Source organism: Puma concolor, chromosome A2, assembly GCF_028749965.1.
Source record: "Puma concolor isolate L17-30 chromosome A2, mPumCon1.1.hap2, whole genome shotgun sequence".
NCBI lineage: Eukaryota > Metazoa > Chordata > Mammalia > Carnivora > Felidae > Puma > Puma concolor.
Genome location: NC_141668.1, coordinates 29,098,885 through 29,116,801, shown reverse-complemented (window position 1 = coordinate 29,116,801; position 17,917 = coordinate 29,098,885). Strand labels below are relative to the sequence as shown.

Sequence of the window (17,917 nt, the reverse complement as noted above, 5' to 3'; positions counted from 1 at the left end):
TTTCATCTTTTTTGCATTCGTGTTTCAGGCTAATTTCTATTGTCTTGGTCTCACTTTTGGAAGAATAAATCGCACACTTACATTGACGTCTTAAGAAAGCAAATTTGTAATTCTCTTACTTTGAATATGTGCCAGGCATAATTTTAGAAGGGGATAGTGCCCTGAAATCAATCAGTAATTGAAAGGGAGTAACTCCAAAAACCATTATGGAGCTCCCGTTTCTGGAATGAAAAGGACAGTTTGTGCGATGAGGAGATGCCAGCTGTTATTACAATGCAAACATTTAGAGAGTCAGAGCCCGGGGCGGGGGGGGGGGGGGGGGCTTTTGGGCAGACAGAACATGCTCAGTTCATAACCTGTGTAGGGGCCAAGGGCAGGCCACCCCAAGATGGTTCATTTTGCATGAACATTATTTTGCATTAAAAGCAGTCAAAACCCGGCACATTCAGGAAAAGCTCTTTACCTCCCCATCAGCTGCCAGCCTATATTAGGCAGAGATCTGTAAACAGAGATTCCTCTTTACCTAAGAAATTTATCTGCATAATTGGACAACCTTTGTTTTTTAAACATCTCCTTTTACCTTTGTTGCTAATGGTCTTTCTCCCCTTTGTATCCTCAGACCCTACTCCTCTCCTCACCTCATATGAGTGTCGTGTTGCCTCACTATCTTTGGAATTTCATGTTTGTGTGGATTCTAAATTTGACTTTCTCTTGTTAATCTGTCTCACATCAATTTGATTCTCAGTCCAGCTAAAAGGATCTTAGAGAGCAGAATAACATTCCTCCTCAACACCTGCTTAATCACAACTCCCAAACCTTTGAAAAGTTACCTTTTAAAAAACTGTAGAATTTTGGGGCACCTGGGTGGCTCAGTCAGTTAAGTGCCAACTTCAGCTCAAGTTATGATCTCATGGTTCCTGGGTTCGAGCCCCATGTCGGGCTCTGTGCTGACAGCTCAGAGCCTGGAGCCTGTTTGGATTCTGTGTCTCCCCCTCTCTCTGCCCCTCCCCCGTTCTCTCTCTCTCTCTCTCAAAAATAAAATAAACATTTAAAAAACTTTTTAAAAATTAAAAAAAAGGTGATTCTATTAAAGCACGAGGACAGACCCCATGGGAAAATAAGAGTTGCACTGGGGTTGCGAAGAGTGGCTGGTTATGTACTATGGAGGTAAAGGCAAAAGCGGAAGTTTCCAAAAGGAGTTGCTATGTTAAAGAGGACCAATAAGATACCTGAGACGTAGTTATTGTCAAGCTAAAGTTGTTTTTCTCTAGCAAGGCATTAAGACCATAGAGCATTCTTGGAGGAACGTTTTACTCTGCCTATCTCAAGTATTCGTCAATGGGCTGCAGGTTATGAGGAAATTTACTCTTATTTACCATTCCATTCTTGTCTTTGTTGCCCACATCACTATGGTGGGGAGGGTGATGTTAAGGCTCCAGGAAACTGAGTCTATAGGTTTCTGGAGGTTAGGCTATTGATAAGATTGCCTTTTTCTTGTCATTTACTAAGACGTATGTAAACTGATGGAGACTCATGTTCTGCATGACTGTGATCTCCTCAGTTAGCCATTTGTTTTCTCCTTCTCTTAGCTTCAGGGCATCCAGGAGCACCTAAGGAATGTCACACATATCCCACCTGGGGGAGGGGGGCTTACAGGGCATCAGTTTGCCTTATGCTCCCTCATCAACAAGGGAGAGCTTGCTTGAGATTCTCTCCCTTCCAATCTCTCTCTGCCCCTCCCATGCTCATAAAATAAATAAATAAACTTTAAAAATGTTTTAAAAATTGTAGAATTTTGGGGCCATGTAACACTTTAGAGGTGAGCTAAGCCAAATGCTTAATAATCCCGATGAGAAAAAGGTTTGCCAGAAGTTCCAAGATTTGCCTGCTATCACACAGTCTCCCAGGAGAAAGCTGGAACCTTTGGACTGTAAGATTAAAGCTTCCTATAGCTCCACCCTGATTTCCATTTTAACTTAACCGGAGGGACAAAACTCATGCCCTTTAATCCTTGCTGTGGTTTCATCACTTAGAAGCACTATATTAAGCAGAGGTAAATAATTATTTTATGTAGGTCTAATTAACCTCAAATTGACCAGCACTGGCCCCAAACTTTATTCCCCTGAGTCAGTCTAAGAGGAGCAAATTGAGTCTATTCAGTTCAACGTGTGCTGTGGGGGTATGTGCATCGCTTAGGGTAGGAGAGAAGGAACCACCACTCTGCTAAGAAGAAAGTTTCAACTGCTAGAAGAAAGTGGAAAGAAACTAAAGCCATCCCAATGAATAAGATAAAGGAATCATCACAGGAAAGATAGTTGGAAACCAGGTTGACATGTACTGTCTCTACTTTAAGGTTATAAAGAAAAAGTCTCTGAAGAATTGCTACCCCGAGGCAAACTGAACACTTATTTCCTCAATTTAAATAGTTCTAAATTATATCCAAAGAATCTTTTTCCACAATAAATAAACATTAAATGAAGAATGACTCTCATCTAGTATGTATCCTACCATACGTGAAAGTAACTTATGAGGAATAACAGCTTTCAAAATGTTCAGTATCTTTTAAATAATTAATTACAGGTTATTTTTTAAATGGCATCATAGACTGATTTCTTTGAGAAACAGGCTTATCTACTATCTGTTCTTTCACAAATCCAATTTAATCAACCCATTCTGTCCCTCAAAAATATACCAGGAAAGTGTGAGAACAGATGGCCTGTCACAATAATTCAACGCATAGATCTTGTGGAATGTGTCATTAGGATCACCTCATATGAGGAACAACACAAGCTAACCTAATGTCTAACGTTAAATGGTGTCAGGCAATCCTGAAGTCACTACTCACACTTCAGGGTTTGTCCTGGAATTAACGAATAACTTTTCTTGATATCTCATTCACTTATTCATAAAACATTTATTGATCAATCAAATGCCAAGTACTGTGCTAGGTCCTAAGAATACCAAGTTATGCAGAAGTCCTGCCCTTGATGAGCTCAGAAGGTAGCCTGAAGAGATCTTTTTAAGCCCCACCATGCCAGTGTTATTTCAAGCTGGTCTCCATTCCAATTGATCAACGCTGGTACTCTGCTGGTTTTTAAATGTTTTGATATCCTCTATTACCTTGCTGTTTGTAACTGTGAATTTTAGGAACATGGAAGAACTTAAAAACATGCCACTGCATGAGTTTTAACAGAGGTATGTATAAGATCCGGTGAGAAAACCCAGAAAGGGGTGTGAAATTCACATGATGGAATTTGAGAAACCTTCACAGAGAAGACATTGGAGCCTTAAAGAATAAGGTTTGGGAATGAGGGCAGGAATGAGGGAAGGGACTCAAAGGCCTAGGAAAAGCCTGGGCATTACCAGAATTACCAGGGCATACTCTTTCTAAGTGAATAATATCTGGAAACAGCTCAATCATCCTCATATTTATTACCACACAATATATAATTAAATACAGCAATTCATTAGGACGTTTAGATGTTTAAATGTTTTAAACATTTAGACGTTGAAAATATAAGAATACCATTCATATTTTTCCAAAATATTCAAGGATATCCGGGAGCATTGTTTAAACACAAATAAGTATAAACGGGAAGAAAGCAGAAAATAGCAAAAGAATAGGAAAACATGTAGTTCCAAAAATTGGTAAAGAGCTTCTCAAATATAGAACCTTCCTCTAATCCCCCCTTCCTAGGTGCTGGCCTTCACTAGTCATTGGACTGTGGAGTAAGGATGCACAGGAGGGACTCGGGGGAGGATGGATGTCTTTTGGCTGCCTGCCATTCTCTGAGTCGGGGCTAATAAAAACACTAACGTACAGTAATAATGGTAAATTATTCTACCTCATTCCAAATGGTTTTTTAAAATTTTTTTGGAGAGCTTTCAAATGCTTTTGAATTAAAAGAATGATTGCAATCCTAAATTTTAGGAACGTGAGAAAAATTAAAATAATCCTATTATTTTAAACTTGAGGTGCCTTCACTCTCAATATGTATTATTTTACAAGTCTTTACATATTTCAAGACCTTAACAGATTTTTTTAATGTTCTTTGAGCCCTAACTACTTTATTTTAACAGAAATTAATACAGACTCTTACTTAAATGTATAAATTAAAAATGTTTAGAAAGATATGCAAATATCCAATAACACAGAATATTGCACATTAGCTTGTTAGTTGAATTATCTTTTATGCATAAACAAACTTAGAGTTTATGAGTGATACCAGATGGAGAACCAAAAGTAGCAGTGTTTGTGGTACTCTAACCACAAAGACAGTGAACTAGGGAACTCAGCAACACACCATGCCTCAACCCTGACCTCCAGAGGCCATTCTAAGAATGACAGAGGGTTTCTAAGATTAAACAGTTGACTGAACTTTATTAAAGCGATCAGATTTGTCCACGTGCTTTAGTTAACCTGTCCCAGATCGCAACCAACAAATCAGAAAGCTGTCCTGTCTTAATCCAGAAAGAATAATTCTAAATTTTTCATTTCTAAAGTAATCCTTAATATTTTCCAACTGGGTGAAATTTCTGACCCATTCAAGTGTTAAAATTAACACTTTGTTTACTCTTCCTTCTATTATTTATGAAGAACAATAATTCTCCTTTATGAAGGTGATGAACATTCTCCTTATTTTATTATCAGAAAAATGAAGATTATCAATGAAAGGGCTCTCAGTTTTTCTGAATGATCCTTTAATCTTTTCCTACAGGTCTCATTTTCTAATCTTTACTTATTTTTATGAGTCTAACCTAAGACCTTTATTAGATTATTGACATTAAAGACCATATGTCAGTGATGAAAGTGATGAATTTATTTATCATTCTTTAGGGGAAATTTCACATTTCTATACTCGTAAGCTACCAAAAGACCATCCTGGAAAATTATAGTTAATTACATGAATTAGCTACTAATCAGATTTAAACAAACAACCAAGCTACTAATAAGAATTAAATAATACGAAGACATGTTACTTCAAGTGTTACTCTGACATATAATATGAACAGGATAGTGTCAGATGCCTTGTAGGATCTTATTTTCCAGGACTTGACAACAAAAGCTTATGCTGGGCACACATGGTCCATATTTTAGGAATAGAGAACTTACAAATATCAGAATCAGAAACTTTTCTGAAAGGTTTGTTCAGAGACGACATTATGGCAAAACTCCACATAACCACCACCACACCTCTACCGCTAGCCACCAAATTTCAATTTTCCCATTCCCAAGATATGGAGAATATGAATTCTGCAAGTGATCAGATCTGAAGGCTGCAGAAGGTGTTGTTATTAGGACCTACCACCTTGCAGAGTGTGATATTTATAAGAATTGTATGTAGAACCAAAACTATGACAGAGTTATTTATGTTGGGGACAAAAACAGAGTTGGCCAACACAGGTGCATTAAAGAACAATAAAACTTAACCTTACCTAACATAATTCCCAGGAATTTGCAGCTTTTCTCAGAAATCAGCAGAGGATGCCAGTCAACCCCCGGATGCCAGCCAATCTTCAAACACCAAGTCTGCTCACGTCATCTTTGGACTTCCTTGTTCCCCTGGCTCAGTCACCCTAATGCAAATAAAGAAGAAGACTACTAGGCAACCAGTCAGCTGAAAAAGCCAAATAACTTCCACATTCACCCCATAAAAACCCTTTATTCCATGAGCAATCCAGAACTCACAGCTCCTGTAGCCTTGAGTTTCCCAGCTTGCAGGTCAAAAACCTCGCAATAAACTCGTCTTTCTACCTTGTTTTATTCTGTGTACAGTTTGGTTTTTGACATATATATTTGTTCATTCAGATGACCAAAATATATTTCTCATATGTATCTGGTCTTCATCCATGGTTCCTGGCTCACTGCTTCTAAAACCTCTGGAATTGAGTGATAACAACAATGGAAGCATCTTTTGTTATAACATTTGGTCTCTTGTCATCAGTTCCTGAAATTGATTCAGAGCCACAAAGGTGAAATGGGCATCTTATTATTCATAATAAGCCTCATTCCACCGCAATGGGGTTTATGTTTATGAGGTGGCTTTGGAAACACCTAGGGATGGGGCTTGGTTGCTAGGGAACCCAACCATGTGGTTAGAGGGTTAGAACTTTCAGACTCACCCCCTGATTTCCAGGGAGAAGGAAGGGAACTAGAGGCTGAATCAATCACCAGTTTCCAATGATTTAATAAATAACGCCTGTGTAATGAAGCCTCCATGAAAAGCCAAAAGGAGAGGGTTCAGAGAGCTTATGGGTTCCTGGATCATGAAGAGATCCAGGGAGAGTGGTGTGTCTGCTGCACCTTCCCCACACCTTGCTGTATGTATCTTTCCATTTGGCTGTTGACTCGCATCCTTTCATATCCTATGTAATAAACTAGTAATATAATGAATTAATGGGTTCCCTGAATTCTGAAAGCTACTCTAGCAAATTAATCAAAACCAGGGAAGGGGTCATGGAAACTTCTAATTTATAGCCATTCAGTCAGAAGCACATCCAACAACCTGGACTTGCAACTGGCATGTGAAGTAGAGAGCAGTCTTCCGGGACTGAGCCTGTGGGATCTAATGCTACCTCTGAGTGAACAGCATCAAAACTGTGTTGGATTATATGACACTCAGGTGGTGTCCAAAACATTGGTTGGTGGTATAGAGGTAAACCACTCCTTCAACATTAAAACTCAGTACAGAACCCAAAATACCGTAGTTCACCACCACCTCAAAAAGATGTGGGAAGAGCCTTCTAAGAATCTTAGTGTCTAGGAGAGCTGATAGAACTTAAGCATCCTTTAGCAGGGTGGAGGCAATGTTGGATTTACTGCATGTCCACAAGGAGCCTGTGTCCAAAAGTCGGAGCAGGAGTCACAGCCACCAAAGAATGAACAATAACTTCTCAATGCAACCAAGAACACAGCTGTCTTGCAAATCTCTTTCTCACTCCATCACTACAGGGAGGAAAATATGGAAGGTTTGTATATTTCTCTCTCTCTCTCTCTCTCTCTCTCTCTCTCTCTGCCTCTCTCTCTCTCCCCTTCCTTCTTTCTCCCTCCCTTCCTCTATGTCTCCCTCCTTCCTTCTCTCTCTCTTTCACCAGCCCTGGTGAGATTAACAGATATATAGATAGATAAAGACATATATAGATATAGATATAGATATAGATATAGAACATACACATATAAATTACATATACATACATATATATGTATATATGTACATGTATATATATGTATGTATACATATATATGTACATGTATATATATGTATAGACATATGTATATATGTGTACATGTATATATTTGTGTATATATATATGTGTATATATATATATATATATATATATATATATATATATAAAGAGTGGGGGGCAGAAAGAGAGAGCTCTCCAGCCTTGCAAGGATGCTTACACTATTTTAGATTTAGATAGATATCTAAATATATCTAGATATTTAGATAGATTTAGACAGAATAATAAATATGAATCAGCACTGCCTTCAAGCAGCTCACTCTCTGATAAGTCAATATGTTTATTTTCAAATAAAATACTGAAAAGTCACCTGTATAAGTAATTATGTAGCAATTTGTTGAAATATATAGTCAGTAGACCTGCTCTTATATGTTACACCTCTAAAAGACACCACTAGTTGAAAAATGGCCATTTCAACTATTTTTCTTCGATACAATCTGGCCCATTGTGTGAGCTACCTATCGGCTGGCACATGGTGACAAGCTACAGACACCAAAAGCTGTTTGCAGTCCTTGTCACTTGTTCTTGAGCTCCTGCTTCAATCTACTTCATCTTTTTCTCTTGATTATTGGCTTTGGTGTCACTTTAAAAAACTTGCTCTTGCCACTTTGGACCTGGGTTAAAGGGAAGAATAAGGAGTAGTGATGACAGTCATAGTCTCTTTAACGTTTGCACTTGGGGCTCTCCTACAGTGGTAAGAAGGCTCAGAATTCATAAGGAAATAAATTCTGAAGGTAAGGTACAAGCGAACAGAGTAACAAAATTTTACTTAAGAAATAAAAATGTGCAGCCAAAATCATTCCCTACGCCTTTGCCAGTGTGTTTTCTTGTTACCCATCGTGTTCACAACAGGATAAAAAGGTAGGGACAGCATCCAGGACCCACACAAATCAGTTTCCCAGCCCAAGTTGAGCTCAAGTCACAGACCTCAGCAATGGGTGTAGAAACTAAGTTGGAAAAGAATTCTGCTTGGCATATCAAATACTCTATTTCTTTGTAGGGGAAACACCATACCTTGGACATAACAGGAAAGATTGGCAAATCTATCCTGAAGGATATTTATTAAAGTGTTTCTATTTTACTATAGATATGCCTTTTAGTATAACTGAAGAAGTAAAATTTAAAATCTCCTCCTAAATGCCTTCTCATGAATAAGAACTGAAGAGACAAGTTTTGTTAACCTTTTTCCTTTGGAGCCCCTGGAGGAGAGTCCCTTCCCACAAGACACAAGAGACATCAGGGAGTAGGGGAATGATTCACATTACCAAGCCACTGGATTAATTTCCCATTTCTTCCACGTGTTACAATTGCTTTTCCAAGCTGAGAGGAACATTTCAATTTTTGGTGCACATTTTAAAAAATCAGTTTTGCATTAACGTTTTGCCAAGTTTGTATGGATTAGCCAATTAAAACTCAATATAATCATTATCCAGAATAATCATTAATTAAATAAATTAGTTATTTTGTTTTAATAATGACAAGAAAAACACTTTCCTTGGAATACTTTTTTAATTAATAGATTTGTTCTTCAAGTTGTAAGACATTAGCATTCACATCTTGCTTCTGCTTTATGGCTAGACATCATTTTTATCATTAAGAGAAGGAAATTATGACTAGCACTCAACAATGAGAATATTGCAAGGAAAAATGAGTGTTTATCTCATTAAGGCTTTCAAAATGACTTCTGAGATGATGATATATTATTTTACATTCCAGGAAAAGAAGAGACAACTGTAACTATAGTTACCAAGTGTATCAGAGACCTCTGCTTTCCAGAATAGCCTCCAGACTAAGTATTTATTCAAGGAAGTTGTCATGTGAACACACTTAGGGGCAGGAGGTCAGAGAAGACTTTAAACGTACCTGTCACAAACATTTTAATATGCAGCATTTATTATCTTCATTTTTTTCATAAAACACTACGTACTTCAAAAACACATTTGAGGAGATATCCTCCCTTGAGTTGTTTGCGTAAAAACCATCAGATGGCCTTAGTCCTGGTACAGCAGGTGTTTATTTTCCAGACCTTATATGCCCAGTATGTTATGCTCATAGATGGCCTTGACTTACTTAATATTTTTGACTGGAAGAAAAGAATTCCTATTGTTTTAGCAGACGGAAAATAGAATGCCCAGCTCACCTTACCTCCAGAAAACACTCTTTCTACTTACTTCATGAGGATATAAAATTCCAGTGTGCGAGATCACTTCTGGAAGTACTGATGTCTATCCATGGGACTGTGCTGTAGGCTGTATTATTTATTCTATATATCGGTACTCACTATATTTGGCTTATTCGGAGTATATAAAAAGGTAGGGTCTAAAATCAGGTACTTGAATTTGAATGCTGGCTACTTCATTAACTAGATGTGTAAGCATGACCAAAGTTACTTAATCTCACTTAATCTCATCAAAACTCTATTTCTTTATCTGAGAAAATGGTAGTATCTTCCTCATAAATCATTTTCGAGGATTAAATGAGATAACTCAAGTACAACACAAAGTATAGAAATAGCAAGCACTCTAAATATTATCTATTATTGCTGTCGTTAATGATGTTAATATGCATATTACAGCATTTGGAAGTTAAAATTACATTAAAGAAGAAGATATTCATGAACTTATTTAAATTGTTATATAACCCAATTGTTAGCTTCCCTGGATCAAGTGTTGCCTTTCTCTGGTGCATTCGACAAATGGGTAGGGAGTTGTCTCAATGCCCTCCCCTAAATCATCCTCTTAGCACTCTGGGCTAGAGTGCTGCTGTTCTGGGCTTCCCTTGCTTCACTGAGACCTACTGTCCTTCTTGATGCAATTTTAATGCCACAAGCTGGGTAAGACTGCACTTTCCTTAACTCCTCATTAGGTTAACTGCTCACAGTGCTAATGCACAGGCTACAGAAGTATGCCAGAAACAAGAAGGGTAAAATAAAGAAATTGGAACACTGGAGAAAAAATTTAAATTACATGGTACATAAAAGGCTGCCCACAGTCCTAGGAAAAAAAAGTCATTTTTTTCCCCCAGAGATCACCTCTCTGTAGCGACAACTCATTTGTTATCCTTGCTTCTCTGAGTTGACAGCTGCCTTTTTTCCCTCTCCTTAAAAAGTATCTCTTCTTTATACTTTCACAGAGCCAGTGTCTACCACCCTTTAGAAAAACATCACCCTTTCCTGTTCACAGATGTTTCTTCTAAGGAACCATCTCCCTTCTCTTACCGATATGATTCATAGGACATAATGACGATGACACTTTCCCCAAAGATTTAGTTATTCAATTTGGAATTACATCTTGAAGGCTAGCGAGTAGCCCTCAAGACAGTAGAAGAATCTTGGTTAACCTTTATCTCTCCAAGCCTTAGCATGTTCCAAGATTTCTCTACCAGTGTTAAGATAATCTTTCTTGGGGCGCCTGGGTGGCGCAGTCGGTTAAGCGTCCGACTTCAGCCAGGTCACGATCTCACGGTCCGTGAGTTCGAGCCCCGCGTCGGGCTCTGGGCTGATGGCTCAGAGCCTGGAGCCTCTTTCCGATTCTGTGTCTCCCTCTCTCTCTGCCCCTCCCCCGTTCATGCTCTGTCTCTCTCTGTCCCAAAAATAAATAAACGTTGAAAAAAAAAATTTTTTTTTAAAAAGATAATGTTTCTTATCCTTCCAGGAAAATCAACAGGAAACTTTTTTAAACACATATACACACCTCCAAAGGGGGGCAGGGGGAATCAGAAGCAGTATGATATTGAAGAAAGCATTTTCCACATAGATGCCAGCCTACTGTATTTTATGCACAGCAGCAGTTCCCTTTTGTTCACCGATTTGAGCTATCCGGATTACAATCCTAACCTCAGGCTATTCATCCTGGTGGGGTTTCACCTCCCTCTGGAGAACTTCAATTATCCCGACTGCCTTTGTCAAAGTTGAGGGGAACCAAGGAAGTCTATCTAGGGCTGCTGCTGTTCTTCTGCCAGGGGCCAATACATGTCTTAGTATACAGAAAGACTCTTAATTTTGTAGCCAGATTATTAAGTTATCTTATTAGATATAATAAATTACTTTATTCTGTTAGATTTTCTAGGTATAAATAATAACATTCTAAATTGTGACTCAGAAGTTTCTTTTCCAATATTTATGCCTCAATTTTCACAATCACATTCTTAGAGGGAGCAATCTTAAATATATTCGTTAGTTATTGATGTTGTTACAAAAATAAAGGTTCAAATATTAGGCAAATATATATTATATTAATATTAATATTATTAGGCAAATATATATTATATTAATATATATATAATATATATTATATTAGGCAAATATATATTTTTTTAAATTTTCCACTCTTTAATGGAAATAGAGTGTTGATTTCAAATCACACCAAAAAAAAAAAAAAAAAAAAAGAATGAAATAAATGTATTCAACCAAAATAAATAAGTGTATTCAGTCAGGAAAGAAAAAAAGAAGAACACGATGAAAAAAGCATAACAAAAAGTAAATAAGATGTCTGTTTCTGGACTTGACAGAGCAAGTAGTATAAGCAGGTTTGTCATTCGTGCTGTAAAAAACTTCACAACTTGCCAAATAGATGTGGTAACTGTTTTCAGGTATTGAACAACAGGCAGTACAAAACTATGATTCTCCAGAGAAGAAAAACTTGTAATGTGAGTTTCATGATAGCCCTGGGATTCTGCCTAGAGGTATTTTTCTACCCTGACTCAAGGAGCGGAAGCTTAGACTAGGAGTAACAGAGGAAAAGGCAGCAAAAATTGGATTTCCAAGTTGCTAAAGAGTTTAGAATTTACTACGGAAACCAATTTGACAGTAAATTATATTTTAAAAAAGAGTTTAGAATTTAGAGGGAAAGGAGTTATAATGATGGAGGACAAGTGGAAGTCTGCATAGAGACTGAACGCGAGTCATCAGGCTTGGCTGAAGATGCACAAGATAAGACTTTGGGAAATTTAACAGAGATTGTCTGCTACAGGACAAAGAACTTTGGGTTCAACAAGTTCTGAAAAGGCATTTTCCAAGTGGTTTACATTCATTTCAAGTGATCACAAGGGAGATATTATTAACAATTATCTTCATCCAACCTAATCAGAAAATGTAAACAAACACTAAGGCTACTAGATGAAAAAACTAAACGAGAATGTAGTTAAATTAGCTAATTAGCAAATTAACCTAGAGTGCACAACAATCAGGTCCAAAAGTAATATTACACATAAAGAGCTTCAGTGAGTTTCTCTAAATTGTTTTAAGAATTATTTTCCAACTTCTGGGGAAGATGGTAGAGTAGGAGCACCCTAAACTCACCTCATCCCACGGATACTAGATATTTGCTCTCATCAGAGCAAATAAGCCAGAAAAGGACCCAAAGACTAGCTGAACAAACTCCACAACTAAATGTAGAGAAGAGGCCACATGGAAAAGGGTAGAAAGGGCAAGGACTCCGTGGGAGTCCCAAACCCCATGTGTCTGACAGCCAGAGGGAGGGAGCTACAGGCATGGAGAGGGGCAAGAAACAGACTAGCATACCAGGGAGCCTATGGGGACGTAGAAATCCCTGTGGCATTTGGCTTTGAGAATCAGAGGGGCCAAATTCCATGGGTCCTTGCAATCACCTGACTTGGAGCCTAGAACTCTGAAGGTGAGTAGGCTCAGCTCTGGTAGACTGAGGGGAGGGCAAAAGGGGGCTGAGCTCCTGCCCTCGAAGGGACATGCAACAGACGGCTGTGGAGATGCAGTTTGGGAATAGTGGCGTAGGGTGCCGGGGGCTTGCAACAGGGAGACTTAGTTGCTGATCTCAGTTTGCTGAGGGACTTCTCCAGGAACAGGGGAGCTGATGGGTGCCATCTTCCTCCGCTGTCCCTCATCATAAACACAGAATCACCTGTAGAACCAGCAGCACTAGCAGCACTAGCATTCACTATCTAACTTACCTACCCTGTGCCCCACCCCCTCCAGCCAGGCCTGCTTCAGTCCTGGTGCTGCAGAACCTCTCCCCCAGAAGACCTGCGCAAACCTTGCCAACACTACCTGTACCTTGTTACAACTGCATCCCAGCCCATGTGTGCTTTGTGGACGGTCAGGCCAGTCCAGGTCTCCATGAAGGCTGCTCATCTCCTGTGGAGAAGAACCGGTGCCGCCTAGGTAAAAGTGCACCTCCCACCCTACTACTTTCAAAAGCAAGAGATTTAGCTGACTTTCCTAACCCAGAGAAACAGACACAGAGAAGTAGGCAAAATGAGGAGGCAAAGGAATATGTCACAAATGAAAGAAGAGGACAAAACCACACCATGAGATCTAAGCGAAATGGATATTATTAACATGCCTGATAGAGAATTTAAAGGATTAATCATAAAGATACTCACTGGACTTTTGAAAAGAGTGGAGGACATCAGTGAGATGTCAAGAAAGAGAGAGAAAACAAAGAACTAACCGGAGAAGCAGAACACAATAAATGAAATTTAAAATACACTTGATAGAGGGGCATCTGGGTGGCTCAGTCAGTTAAGCATCTGACTCTTGATTTTAGCTCAGGTCATGATATCACGGTTCATGGAATCAAGCCTCGTGTCAAGCTCTGCGCTGACAGTGTAGAGCCTGCTTGGGATTCCCTCTTTCCCTCTCTCTCTCTGCCCCTCTCCTGCTCATACTTTTTCTCTCTCTCAAATATAAATAAACTTTAAAAAATATTCTTGATGGAATAAATAGCAGACTGGAAGAAGCAAAGGAATGAATTAATGAACTAGAAGACAGTCGTGGAAAGTAATCAAGCTGAACAAATGAAAGAAAAAATAATTATGCAGAACAAGAACAAACTTAGGGAATTAAGTGACTCCATTAAACATAATAACATTTGCATTATAGGGATCCCAGAAGGAGAAGAGAGAGAAGAAGAAGCAGCAAATTTATCTGGTGAAATAATAGTTGAAAACTTCCCTAATCTGAGGAAGGAAACAGATATCCAGATCCAAGAAGCACAGAGATCTTCCAACAAAATCAACCAATGGAGGGCTACACCAAGACACACAGTGAAGTAAAATGGCAAAAAAGTAGTGATAAAGAAAAAAAATTAAATAGAAAAGAAGAAGAGAGTTACATACAAAGGAAAGCCCATAAAGCTATCAGGATTTTTCAGCAGAAGTTTTGCAGGCCAGAAAGGAGGTGTGATATATTTAAAGTGCTGAAAGGGAAAAACCTAAAGCCAAGAATACTTTATCAGTAAGGCTACTATTCAGAACTGAAGGAGAGATAAACTGAGTTGCTCAGATAAGCAAAAACTAAAAGAGTTCATGACCAACCACTAAAGCAGCCTTACAAGAAATATTAAAGGGGACTCCTGGGGTGAAAAACAAAGTCCATAAGTGAGACTATGAAAAGTAGGAAGCACAAAAGCAGTAAAAATAAGTATTTGTGGAAAAAAAATCAGTCAAGAAATTCACAAACTAAAAGGATGTAAAATGTGGTACCATATACCTAAAACATGGTGGGGGCGAAAAGTAAAGAATGGGTTTGAACTTAAGCAATCATCAACTTAATACAGACTGCTATATACAAAAAATGTTACGTACAGACCCAATGATATATAAATATATACAAATCAAATACCACTGATAGACATGCAAAGAATTTAAAAAAAGGAATCTTAGTATGTCACTAAGAAAACCAACAAACCATGAAAGAAAGAGAAGAAAGGATCAGAGAAAAACTACAAAAAACAACAACAAAACAAATAATAAAATGGCAATACATATCTATCAATAATTACTTTTAATATAAATGGTCTAAATGTTCCAATCAAAAGACAGGGTTACAGAATGGATAAAAAAAATAAGATCCATCCATATGTTGCCTACAAAAGATTCATTTCAGACCTAAAGACACCTGCAGATTGAAAGCGAGTGGATGAAGAAACACTTATCATGCAAATGGATGCCAAAAGAAAGCCAGAGTAGCAATACCTGTGTCAGACAACATAGACTTTAAAACAAAGAAGGACACTATATTATAATAAAGGGGGCAATCCACCAAGAAGACATAACAATTGTAAATATTTATGCACCCAACATATGATCATCCAAAAACATAGAACAGTTAACAATAAACATAAAGGAACTAATTGATGGTAATAGAATAATTGTAGGAGACTTTAACACCCCACTTACATTGATGGGCAGATCATTCAAACATAAAATCAACAAGGAAACAATGGCTTTGACTGACACACTGGACCAGATGAATTAAACAGATATATTCAGAACATTCTGTCCTAAAAGAGCAAAATACACATTCATTTCAAGTGCACATAGAACATTCTCCAGAAGAGATCACATATAAGGCCACAGAACAAGCCTCAACAAATTCAAAAAGACTGAACTCATACCATGCATCTTCTCTGACCACAATGCTATGGAATTAGAAATCAACCACAAGAAAAAAAATCTGGAAAAACCACAAATACATGGAGGTTAATTAACATTCTACTAAACAATCAACAGGGCAACCAAGAAATCGAAAAGTACATGGAAACAAACAAAAATGAAAACACAATGGTCCAAAATCTTTGGGATGCAGCAAAGTGGTTCATAGAAGAAATTTATAGCAATACAGGCCTAGCCCAAGAAGCAAGAAAATTCTCAAATAAGCAACCTAACTTTGCACCTACAAAAGCTAGAAAAAGAACAACAAACGAAACCCCAAACCAGCAGAAGAAAGGAAATAATAAAGATTAGAGCAGATATAAATAATATGAGAACTTTAAAAAATAGAATAGATCAATGAAATGAGGAGCTAGTTCTTTGAAAAAAGTCAACAAAATTGATAATCCTCTAGCCAGACTCATCAAAAGAGAGAGACACAGAGAGAGAGAGAGGACTCAAATCAACAAAATCACTAATGAAAGAGGAGAAACAAAATTCAACACCACAGAAATACCAACAATTGAGAGAATGTTTTCAAAAACTATATGCCAACAAATTGGACAAACTAGAATAAATGGATACATTCCTAGAAACATATAACCTCCCAAACCGAAGCAGGAAGAAACAGGAAATTAGAACAGACCAATTACCAGCAAGAAGACTGAAGAGTAATCAAAAACTTCCAAGAAACAAAAGTCCAAGATCAGATGACTACACAGGTGAATTCTACAAAACTTAACTCTTAAATTCTTCTTAAAGAAGAGTTAATATCTATTTTTCTCAAACTATTCCAAAAAAAAAAAAAAATAGAAGGAAAACTTCCCAATTTATTCTAAGAGGTCAGTATCACCCTGATACCAAAAAGATTAAAACACTACAAAAAAGCAGAACTATAGGCCAATATCTCTGATGAACATGTAGAAATCCTCAACAAAATATTAGCACACTGAATCCAATAATACATTTAAAAAAATAATTCACCATGATCAAGTGAGATTTATTTCCAGGATGCAAGAGTGGCTCAATATTCACAAGTCAATCAACATAATAAATCACATCAATAAGAAAGGATAAAAACCATATGATCATTTCAACAGACACACAAAAAGTATTTGACAAAATAAAATAACCATTCATGATAAAAGCCCTCAGCAAAGTAGGTTTAGCGGTAACACAACTACAACTCAACATAATAAAGGCCATATATGAAAAATCACAGTGAACAACATACTCAATGGGGAAAAAGTGAGAGCTTTCCCCAAAGGTCAGGCAAAAGACAAGGATGTCCACTCTTACCACTTTTATTCAACAAGTCCTAGCCATAGCAATCAGTAAATAAATAAATAAATAAATAAATAAATAAATAAATCAATGGCATCCAAATTGGTAAGGAAGAAATAAAACTTTCACTCTCTGCAGATGGCATGATACTATATATAAAAAACCCAAAAGACTCCACCAAAAACTATGAGAACTGAAAGTGAATTCAGTAAAGTCATAGGATACAAAATCAATGTGCAGAAATCTGTTGCATTTCTTTTTTTGTAAAACTTTTTAAATGTTTATTCATTTTTGAGAGATGGAGAGAGACAGAGCATGAGTGGGGGAGAGGCAGAGAGAGAGAGGGAGACACAGAATCTGAAGCAGGCTCCAAGCTCTGAGCTTTCAGCACAGAGACCAATGTGGGACTCCAACCCACAGACCGCGAGATCATGACCTGAGCCAAAGTCAGACACTCAACCAACTGAGCCATCCAGGCGCCCCAGAAATCTGTTGCGTTTCTATACACTAATAATGAAGTAGCAGGAAGGGATATTAGGGATGTTAGAAACAATTCCATTTACAATTGCACCAAAAATAAGACACCTGGGAATTAACCTAACCAAAGAGGCGAAAGATGTGTATTCTGAAAACTATAAAACATTGAAGAAAGAAAATGAAAATGACACAAAGAAATGGAAAGACGTTGCATGCTCATGGATTAGAAGAACAAATATTGTTAAAATGCCTATAATACCCAGAGCAATCTACACATTTAATGCAATCCTTATCAAATACCAACAGCATTTTTCACAGAACTAGAATAAACAATCCTAAAATTTATATGGAACCACAAAATACCCCAAATAGCCAAAGCAATTTTGAAAAAGAAAAGGAAAGCTGGAGGTATCACAATTCCAGACTTCCAGTTATATTACAAAGCTGTAGTAATTAAAACAGTATGATATGGGCACAAAAACAGACACATAAATTAATGGAACAG

General features: G+C 37.6%; 1 protein-coding gene across 1 annotated transcript in view; it reads right to left on the bottom strand.

Moving 5' to 3' along the window:
• Positions 1-5,313: 5,313 nt before the first annotated feature.
• The window catches only part of IQUB (IQ motif and ubiquitin domain containing), a 121,995-nt gene continuing 109,391 nt past the window's right edge, over positions 5,314-17,917 (bottom strand). The window contains exon 13 of the mRNA XM_086691177.1: positions 5,314-5,577. Coding sequence (XP_086547303.1) covers positions 5,569-5,577 — 9 coding nt within the window. The 3' untranslated portion in view covers positions 5,314-5,568. The remainder of the gene's footprint in view (positions 5,578-17,917) is intronic.